This window comes from Brassica napus, chromosome C8 (assembly GCF_020379485.1).
Source record: "Brassica napus cultivar Da-Ae chromosome C8, Da-Ae, whole genome shotgun sequence".
Lineage (NCBI taxonomy): Eukaryota > Viridiplantae > Streptophyta > Magnoliopsida > Brassicales > Brassicaceae > Brassica > Brassica napus.
Genome location: NC_063451.1, coordinates 48,841,490 through 48,852,248, shown reverse-complemented (window position 1 = coordinate 48,852,248; position 10,759 = coordinate 48,841,490). Strand labels below are relative to the sequence as shown.

The 10,759-nt window shown below is 34.9% G+C and overlaps 2 protein-coding genes across 2 annotated transcripts; one reads left to right on the top strand and one right to left on the bottom strand.

The window, feature by feature from the left end:
* Positions 1-1,133: 1,133 nt before the first annotated feature.
* Positions 1,134-3,575, top strand: LOC106426066 (cytochrome P450 86A4-like). The gene is made up of 2 exons (XM_013866777.3): positions 1,134-1,846; positions 2,188-3,575. Exons 1-2 carry the CDS (start codon positions 1,425-1,427, stop codon positions 3,377-3,379), a joined length of 1,614 nt encoding a protein of 537 aa, XP_013722231.2. The 5' UTR covers positions 1,134-1,424; the 3' UTR covers positions 3,380-3,575.
* A 448-nt stretch (positions 3,576-4,023) lies between these two features.
* Positions 4,024-6,727, bottom strand: LOC106377375 (glycerol-3-phosphate 2-O-acyltransferase 4). Its single transcript, XM_013817600.3, has 3 exons — positions 5,969-6,727; positions 4,812-5,286; positions 4,024-4,540 (listed from the first exon to the last, which is right to left on the bottom strand). Exons 1-3 carry the CDS (start codon positions 6,674-6,676, stop codon positions 4,125-4,127), a joined length of 1,599 nt encoding a protein of 532 aa, XP_013673054.2. The 5' UTR covers positions 6,677-6,727; the 3' UTR covers positions 4,024-4,124.
* Between the last annotated feature and the right edge of the window lie 4,032 nt (positions 6,728-10,759).

The window sequence follows — 10,759 nt, the reverse complement described above, 5'->3', positions numbered from 1 at the left end:
GGCCCTTTCTCTAAATCATAAAAACAAGGTAAAATGACACAATGATATATCAGTATATGAAGCAGTTAAATGATGTTGAAACAAGACTAAATAAAAAGAAACAATACGACCAGTTACAGTCTTGGAGAGTAACAAAAGTCAGCAAAACCCTTTTGTGTTTTTGACTTTCATACGACCAGTTACAGTCTTGGAGAGTAACAAAAGTCAGCAAAACCCTTTTGTGTTTTTGACTTTCATCCTATTTTATGACATGTCTTGTTACTTAATATTCCTCTTCCATGTCCCATTTTATTTTTCAGTCTATGGTTAATATTTGAGTATTTTCATCAGTAAATAAAATCCAAGATAAAGAAGCATTAAAAGGAGAAACCAAAAAGTCAAAACAGTGACACAAGAAGTGTTTCTAGTTGGCTTAACGAGGGGAGAAACTCAGAGAAGTGTTTTCCTAAAGTAAATACTAGTCTAGGTCTCGAGCTGCTTACCAAATCCTCAAACAGATAAACCCAAAACGAGGAATTTTGTTAAAAGTAAAAGCTCTCTTCTGGACCAAATGTATACGTGTGAGTTCTCACGTCTAGCTAACTTACAGATTTTATTTATATCATGTAGTATAATATAAAATGTACCAACTTTTTTTTTGAAACAAACTAAAATATACATAAAATATTTTTCATAGAGTAATCGATAAAACCCGTCAAACCAGTAACCAAACCCAGCTAGAAAAAACGTCAAACCAGTAGACCAAATCCAACTAGAAAAAAAATTAACTAGATCAGAATAAATTTATTTAAATATTAGCATTTCTTCAGTTTAAAATTCCTTTGAATTTGTAAAACAAACCAAATATTTTCAAACTGAAACAACTAAATAAACGAAACCAAAAAGTGAAGATATCATTTGTAGCTGTACCTATAAAAGATATTAGATCTTAAAACCTATCTCAGTAGCAAACCAAACATGTGTTAACGTTTAGCCCTGATCTTCTACATTTTTTAAAAAAAGTAGACGATTTTTTCTTCTTTTTCTCTACCATCTTTTTGTGCCTTATGTTCTCAACTAATCCCATTTAATTCACCACACAGCTACATTAGACATACGATCTATAAATGGTCATTAGATGAAACTATTCCTTTCGCTGCAAAATTAGGTACTAGCAAAGCATAAAACACACCACTTTACCACTTCTTGATATCCAAAACTGAAAAACCCTCTCATTATACACATAAATAGCTATAACTCAACGAGAACCGCGATATCATAATGAGTGTTTGAATCTGATAGTTACGAGTGAGAAGATTGTAAATAAGTGAGAGAAGCTCCTTTCCTCCCTATAAATTTCCCCGGAAAGTTCATTCATTCCCATCCTAACTTCATCTTTTCACTTCTCATCTCAATCACCACATTCATATTAATCAAAGAGCTATATGGAAATATCCAATGTGATGCTTCTTGTAGCGATCGTTGCAGCGTATTGGTTATGGTACAAGAGGATCTCACGGTGGCTAAAAGGTCCACGTGTGTGGCCTGTATTCGGCAGTCTCCCTGGTCTGATAGAGCAGCGTGACAGGATGCATGAATGGATCACCGAGAACCTCCGTGCGTGCGGCGGTACTTACCAGACTTGTATCTGTGCAGTGCCTTTCTTGGCAAAGAAGCAAGGCCTCGTGACTGTCACGTGTGACCCGAGGAATCTTGAACACATGCTCAAGACCCGGTTTGATAATTATCCTAAAGGTCCAACGTGGCAATCCGTCTTCCACGACCTTCTCGGTCAAGGTATTTTCAACTCCGACGGTGACATTTGGCTATTCCAACGCAAAACCGCTGCTCTTGAATTCACAACAAGGTAATCTAATACACCAAATTAACCGTTCTGTTTAATACTAATTTTTTTAAGTCATCATGCATTGATATTGACCAAATCCTATTCCTTCAGTTACTATTCCTTCATTTAGTCAATTCTTTTGATATATTTCTCTCCGGTTCACCACCAGGAAAAACAAGTTAACAACCCCATTTGTTTAATCTTTGGTTTTGCGTTAATATAAATATTTGAACTAATCCCTCAGCCTCAGGGTTGCTTTCACGGTTTTAATATACATATCATCAAATCAAATGGAACCTTTAGTTATCTTCGGTTTACTAATGTAATAATACTCAGTTTGGTAATGTAAACTTATCATGCAGAACGTTGCGGCAAGCCATGGGAAGGTGGGTAAACCGAGGAATTAAGCTCCGGTTCTGTCCAATTCTTGAATCAGCTCAAGCCAAAGCCGAGCCGATTGATCTCCAGGACTTGATACTCCGGCTCACATTTGATAACATTTGCGGGTTGGCTTTCGGAAAGGACACGAAAACCTGCGCGCCGGGGCTGCCTGAGAACAGTTTTGCGACGGCTTTCGACCGAGCCACCGAAGCATCGCTCCAAAGGTTTATTTTGCCGGAGTTTCTGTGGAAGCTGAAGAAATGGCTTGGACTGGGCCTAGAAGTCAGTTTGAGCCGAAGCTTGGAAGAAATGGATGGATATTTAGCCAAGGTCATTAATACACGTAAGCAGGAACTGATGAGTCAGCAAGAGAGTGGACACGACGATCTCCTCTCGCGTTTCATGATGAAGAAGAAAGAAGCGTACAGCGACACTTTCCTCCAACACGTGGTGCTTAACTTCATCCTAGCTGGACGTGACACGTCATCAGTTGCGCTGAGCTGGTTCTTCTGGCTCATCACGATGCATCCGACCGTCGAGGAACAAATCGTCCGCGAGATCTGCTCCGTTCTGATCGAGACACGTGGCACTGAGAACAACGCCGCGTCTTGGACGGAGGAGCCGTTAGGTTTTGACGAGATCGACCGACTAGTTTACCTGAAGGCGGCGCTCTCGGAGACGCTCAGGCTCTACCCGTCGGTGCCGGAAGATTCGAAGCACGTGGAGAACGACGACGTTTTACCTGACGGGACTTTCGTGCCGGCGGGATCTTCCGTGAGTTACTCGATATACGCGGCGGGGAGGATGAAGTCGACGTGGGGAGAAGATTGTCTCGAGTTTATCCCGGAGAGATGGATCTCCCCCATCGACGGCAAATTCATCAACCACGATCAATATCGATTCGTGGCATTCAACGCAGGACCAAGGATCTGCCTCGGAAAAGATCTTGCATATCTTCAGATGAAGACCATCGCGGCGGCGGTGCTTCTACGTCACCGGATCACGGTGGTTCCGGGACACAGAGTGCAGCAGAAGATGTCTTTGACGCTTTTTATGAAGAATGGGCTTCTGGTTAATCTGCATAAGAGGGATCTCGAAGGAACCATAAAGAGTCTAGTGGTGGCGAAGGGTGACGGTGTCGTCAGCGGCAAATGTGACGGCGTCGCTGTTTGATGGATGACCGTAAGCAATAGAAGTTACGTTGGCTTAAAGCTGATTACGTCTCTGATTTATAAACACATTTTTTTTATTCCAAAGAAGAAAAAAAAAACATGTTGGACAGAAATACGATTAATGGTTTTAAATTTGTTCAATATGAAACTGTAAGCATATACATTTCAATAATATTTTTCTGGCTTTGTTTTGTTTATGTAAATTTTTGAAATTTTATTTCATATATGAATGTATTGTACTCTCTATAATCTTTCGAACTAGCTCTCTCGTTTCTTCATTTACTATACTCATGCATCAAAAACAAGGCTCCGAATATTGGTTTTATAAGGTTTGCATGCATATATTTGGAGCAACTTTTAAAAAAACTTTTTTTGGCGTCCAATTAGAGATCAGTTTCTTAACATTGCATGGGAAAAGTTACCATATACTATATGTCCAGTCACTTGTATATTAATATTATCCAAGTATTTGTTTGCTAAAAGTAGTATCCACATTCCAAAGTCATCAAGAAAAAAATGATCATAAGCAAACTACAAATGGGAAACGACTGAGCCACAATCTTTACCGGACTTTGTTTGTTTTTCTTTCATATTCGAAAGGGGATATATTTTATAGTATACTACTAATTAATCATTCAAAAAAGATGAGGGGAAAATACTAAAATCATTAAATGTAATTCATTATCCAATGCATGTTCAACGAAAGTTTTTCCTCCAACAATCCATTAAAAAGTAGAAAGCCGTAACTAGCTGGATTTATCATCCTTTGTCTTCTTGATAGACTCAACCTTCCCGTCGTTGCCTCCAAGCAAAAGATACTTATCCTTCCTTGTAAGTTCAGTGCACTCGAACCCCAATACTCCACCAATCACCTTCTGAACGTAATTAGCCACCTCGATTGGAGTTTTACCGCCGCCGTTTACCGTCATTTCTTCAGGCAAACGGTCCAAGAAAGTGGCCTCGTAGCTAGGTCTTGGGTTCATGAAGAAGAAGTAAGGATCCCAGAATTTTACACCTCTGACTGTCGTTCCATTGAACATCCCTTGCTTACAGTTCATGGCCACAGGTACGATCCGGTCGCTTAGCTCTGCAAATAGAGCACTGAATCGCAGCAGATACGGTTCTCTACAAGTCGTGCCTTCAGGGCAGATCACCAAATCACCTGTCGCAAATATAGTAAAACACTTATAGAGATGCTCTCTTTTCTACTTTTATATAGACGAAAGTTATCTTATTCTACGCATGAATATGATTAAATATTCAGACTAGACCAAATGTGATAAAAATGAGACCAGTTATGTATCCAAAAAGTGAGAGATACTCTGTTTCTGATATTTATGAAGTAGTTGTTATATTATCTTTTTCAAACCAATTTTCTAGTAAAGATTCAGAGTCACTCTGCCTATAGTAATAAGGACTGCTGTTACAAATACCTTTCTCTAGGAGTTTTCTCATGCGGGCAGCATCGGCGGCACGGTCTCGGGTCAGAGCGACGGCAGGGATGGGAGAGAGCATCCGGGAGAGGCGAGAGACACTATAAGTGACGCATGAGATCTTACGGCCGAGAGCAATGGCGATGATGATGGGGTCAAGAGCAGTACGGTGGTTAAGGACGTAGAGGTTTCCGGGAGTGCCGGGGGAAGGAGGAGGGGGACGGTGGCCGCGGATAGTGAGGTGAATACCGAGGATCTCGTAAGTGTAACGAACGAAGCGTTCAGGTAGAGGAAGGTTGAAGTAGACGCGGAAGATGGAAAGCATGAAGCCGAAAGGAAGCCAAAGGTAAATGATTAAGGCGTTTAAAGGCGTCGGACGTTGGACTAGCCGGCCGTCGTGGAAGATTATGCGGTTCTTGAGACGCTCTATGGGGACTGTTGTGGCTGATTTGGTCTCATGCACCATGTAACCTTCCTGTTACAATTAAAATAAGCAACTCGTTACCAATCATTTAAAAGATTCAAAAGTTTCACTATTATAGTAAGAAATATGGTAAAATACTGAAAGTTTCAGGGTATATGAGAAAAAAAAAGAAAAAAAATGTTGACATATGGGATCGGTCATTAAATGGACCATCCAACTTACGTGGGGATGGTAGTTGGTGATAGGTTTAAAGCATTTATGAAAACTACTACTTCTATCATATTCTATCTACCTACTTTTTGTAAGTTGAATTTTATTACATTCATTTATTGAATTCACATATACGTATGATTACAAGTTTTTTTTGTATGCTAAATCAGTTTTTCAAAAACATTAGAAGAATACTTAATCTAATTGTTTCCATGCAGACATACACATACAAAGTAAATAAATCATCTGGACGTAAATGGATCATGTGAAGGCTGTTAATGTTAAAAAAAAGGGGGTGGATGGACAAATTATTGTATAATCTATCCCACTAGCTAGATCATGTGAACCCTTAACGCGGCATTAATATAGGTCCTACTGCATTTATTTAAAGTACTTAAATTCTTTGATTACGAAAGGTTTTTGAAGTATCAGACACTCAACTTAATTAACTAGGCCACCTAAATCGGGTGTTTAAACGATTCAAGAAACGTAAAATAAGCTTGGAAAAGGAGATAATACGCACCTTGCAAATGGACATGAAGTCGTGATCGGAGGTGCGGTCACCAAGGCCAAGATCTGGTGATTCGTCTCCAAACTCCTTTAAGATGGCTAATCTTTTCAAATCGCCAACAAGAACACCAGGCTTCTTCACAAACCCAGTGGCTTTCATCGTTTTAGGATTCACTTCGATCTCTGTTCCTAAAACTTTGTCTCCTCCCAAGTAATCCTTCACGAAAGGCTCAACCATCACTATGGGGTTCGCAGTGACCACCACTTTCCTCTTGCATTTATCAAACACCTCGAAACTGTCCTTCCTCACATCCGCCGCGTAGAACCGTGGAAGAACGGCGCGAGAGACGAGTTCGATGTCGCGGATTTTGATGCCGGCGAAGGAGATGTAGATGAGGATTTGGATGCCGAGAGCTTCGGAGACGAAGAGGTAAGCGATGATGACGATCGGGAGAGATAGAAGGAGGATCAATCCACGGAAGAGACTGCCTGCTTCTATGGCGACGAGCATGAAATAAGGGAAGGAGCTTCGCGAGAGGAGAAGAGTCCCGTCAAGATCCGCAGCAATCGAATCATACTCTCCGCTTTTACACTCGCTTATCGGAGGAAAGCTTGTGCTCTTCTTCTTCGCCGGAGACATTTTCTTTCTTTCTCTCTTGAGTCTTTTTGTCAATTTGGGAAAGAAAGAGAGGGAAGGGGTCTCTGTTTTAAATGCGCTCATTCAAAGTGGTTAACCGCTCAACTATTAGTTATCACTCCAATCAATATGACCTCTTTACGATTTTATCCTTTAACTATCCTTTTCTAACAATTATAACCCTGATTCTCACTTTGTCCCCCATTAGATTTAAAATTACACATCGCAATAAACATCCTTTATGATATACTACTAGGTGTTTTTCAGCAAGGAATTTTTTAAATCTAATTTATATTTAAAAATAAATTTATTAAATATTATATATTTTACTATTTTTTTACTAATATTTAATATAGATTTAATATATATTAAATCAATTTGTATAAAATTAATAAAAACTATATAATTATCAAAAATTTAGCCTAAACAATATTTATAAAATTTGTAGATATATAAGAAACTAATGATTTTACGATTAGATATTTATTTTTTAAAAAAATTGTAGAAATTTTTGAAAACTTTAGTAATACAAATTATACAAAAATAATAATATTTCGAAATTTGAAATGTTATATATGAATATATTTATTTTATAGATGATGTTAGGGGTGGGCATTCGGGTACCCATTCGGGTTCGGTTCGGATCTAATCGGGTTTCGGGTTTTCGGGTTTAAAGATTTCAGCCCCATTCGGGTATTTCTAAATTTCGGTTCAGGTTCGGTTCGGATCTTTGCGGGTTCGGTTCGGGTTCGGATAACCCATTTAAATTATTTTTAAAATTTCAATATTCATTATATGCTTAAAATTTCTCTAAATCAATAAATCAAAATAATATATTACATATAATTTTGTATAATATATATCAAAATACCTAAAATTAACATATAAATTGGTTTGATTTAAATATTTGGATTGAAAATCAAAAGATATTTCAAACATTTTGGTGCTCTGAATATATTTTAGCTATTTTAGACATTTACTTTTGACTATTTATGTATATTTTTAAGTATTTTAGACAACTATAAAGTATCTTATATATTTTGGATGTTTTTAATATATATTAAATCTAAAAATAAGTAATATATTTAGGTATATAAATCTATTTTGGTTACATTCGGTACCCGAGATACTTCGGTTCGGGTCGGATTCGGTTTTGGTCTTTTAGATACCAAAATTTTGAATCCGTTCGGATATTTAATCAATTTCGGTTCGGGTTTGGTACTACTTTTTCGGATCGGGTTCGGTTCGGTTCTTCGGATCCGGGTTTTTTGCCCAGCCCTAGATGATGTATGAGCTATTACCATATTTAAAAAAGTTTACCAAAAATAAATATCAATATTAAATGTAATATATGAATTATTACTATATTCTAATAAGTTTGCCAAAAATATAAATCAACATTAAATGAAATTATCCACGTCGTATTTTTCCGGAAGCCATGTCATCAATTTCAGTAGCCATGTCATATTTGTTTTGTGAAATTAATTGTAGAAGGAACATGTGGCAAAATCATTTCGTAAATATAGTCTAGGGGATTAGATTTACTACGACTATGGATAACAGTTCAATATGTAATTAGTATATAGGCTATTACATTAGTATTTAAATATAATGAAAATTGGGTTGAATATTATCAATAGTGGATCAATTTATAAATCTTATATATTAAAATAGAAGTCACAGCCTTGATTCATGTGTGATTTTTTAAAAAAATAGACTTAATAGACTTATTCCTATAAAGTCATGTTACATTTAGTATCTACTCTTATCATTTAAATTTTGGGCCTACCAGAAATTTTTATTGGGCTATCAATAATTCGATTTAAATAATAGATGATCCATTGGATTTATAGATAGTGTAAATTAAATAGATATAATTTAATTTTATAATACTATACCTCCATATGTTAATTATTTAAATATTTGTCAATGTTAACTTTTAAAATTATAAAGATTTTTTTTAAAATAACAAAAATCATATTATCTAACAATGATTAATCTTTACTACCTTAAACCAATAAAACAGATTTAAAACTATATAGTTTATTTTAAAAATTAAACAAAAACTAAATTTTTAATTATTTACTTGATAATATAAATCAATGAAGCGAAAAGTTTACTTTTTAAAAAATTTTCTAAATTTGTGAAATGTTACAATATCTTTGAATATGACAATAAAACAATATTTTACTAATCTTTATATATATAGTTACTATTTTAATAATGAAATAATAATCCAAAAATATATATATAGAAGAAGATACAAATACATGTGAAAGTTTGAAACAATTTATTCAATGAAAAAATATACCGTAAATTTATTATGTTTTAAAAATTGATAGAAACATATATATTATAATATATGCCAATTTAGAATTAAAAACAAAATATTTATATAAAAATAAATGAAAACAAAAATTCGCGCGGTTGCGCGGATCGAAATGTAGTATACTTTAAGTCATGCTGTTTAAGACCAAAAAGAGGGATCTATTATTTATTGATTGACACGAAAGAAATTAGCTTAGTAGCTCACCTAAATAGACGGGCCGTATAATTAGTTGAGTTGAGTGATCTATTAAAATAGTAGTTGGCTATATGTTTGTGTACATATTGCTTACCAATGACTTTATGTGTATACATGCTATAACTGTTTTGAATGATGCTTTAGCTTACAGTTGTGCATCCAACTAGATATACAGATAAAACTGAAATGCTTTAATTTTTTCGGGCTATATAGCAAACTTAGTTTTAAACAAGTCAATATACTGTTGTTCAAAAAAAAAAAACAAGTCAATATACTATTTTCTTGAGTTTGTCGACTAACCATATTTTGACTTTTTAGTGAGCTTTGAGTCTTCTTCTTATTTTTCATAATAAATATAATAATAAGAACTTTCTTGTACATAGTCAATTGATATAGTAATAATATGTTAGATGGTTGGTGGTTGGAACACCTTTGAGCCAGCATCCGACCACGTGAATCTTACAAAGAAAAGATAGACTTTGTGTCTGCTTGGAAAAGTTCGAACTCGACGAGATTATAAAGTGTAGACTAGAATAGCTTTGGATTGGGTAATCCACTCGAGGAGATTGTTTTGACCTCTTGAAGAAGTCATAAAATTTAAAATGTTTTCTCTGAGCTTTGGTTGGCCATCCATCGGAACAACACAAAATGACTCTCTTTTGACTTACTACTTTCTTGAGAAAAACATATACCTTGTAAGATTAATACTCTTTCTGTTTTGGAAAGTAAAATGTTTTAAATTTTTTCACGTTCCACAAAGATAGATTTTCTATATTGTTAAGGTAATTTATTATAGTTTTGAAAAATATTAATTGAGAATATTTGAATTGATTAAATGGCAAATCTCCAAAATAGCACATTTCTAAGTTTATATCACAAAAATAGCACTCCAAAACTAAAATGACCAAAATAGCATTTTTCTAAGTTTATCCTTTGAAAATTTTAATTTTTTTATTTTTCAAAATTTGAAATCTTATCCCCAAAACCTCATTTCTCAACTCTAAACCCTAAACCCTAAACTCTAAACCCTAAACCCTATATTCTAAACCCTAAACCTTAAACCCTAAACCCTAAACCCTAATCTATAAACCCTAAACCATAAACCCTAAACCCTAAATCTTAAACCCCACCTTTTAACTGTAAACCCTAAGTTTGTGACTTTTGATAAAACATTAAGTACTATTTTTGTGATTTTTGACTTTGAATGCTAGTTTGGAAACAAAAACTTGATTTAGTGCTATTTTTGTCTTTTTCTCTTGATTAAATTTCATTAATGAAAAGTTATTGGAAAATGTAAAATAAAGTAAAAAATAAATTAAATTATTAATATTTATTAAATTTTTAATAAACATGCATACTCTAGAAAATTTTATTATTTTCAAGATTTTCGAAAACAGAGGGAGTAATATTTGCTTCCTTAATCCTGATTGATCAGGCCAAATTTGTAGTATTCTTGTCAAAATGTATTTTGTCTTACCAAATAGATATATAACGGGCCATACTACGTTAAATTAAAGAGCCCAAAAGAAGTCCAATATGTAAATGGTCTTAACGTATGTGGGCTAAATTAAAGCTAAACTAAACTAAACTAAAGATATAAACAATAATTGGGTTCAGCCCTGTAGTTAATGGTTAAATTCACC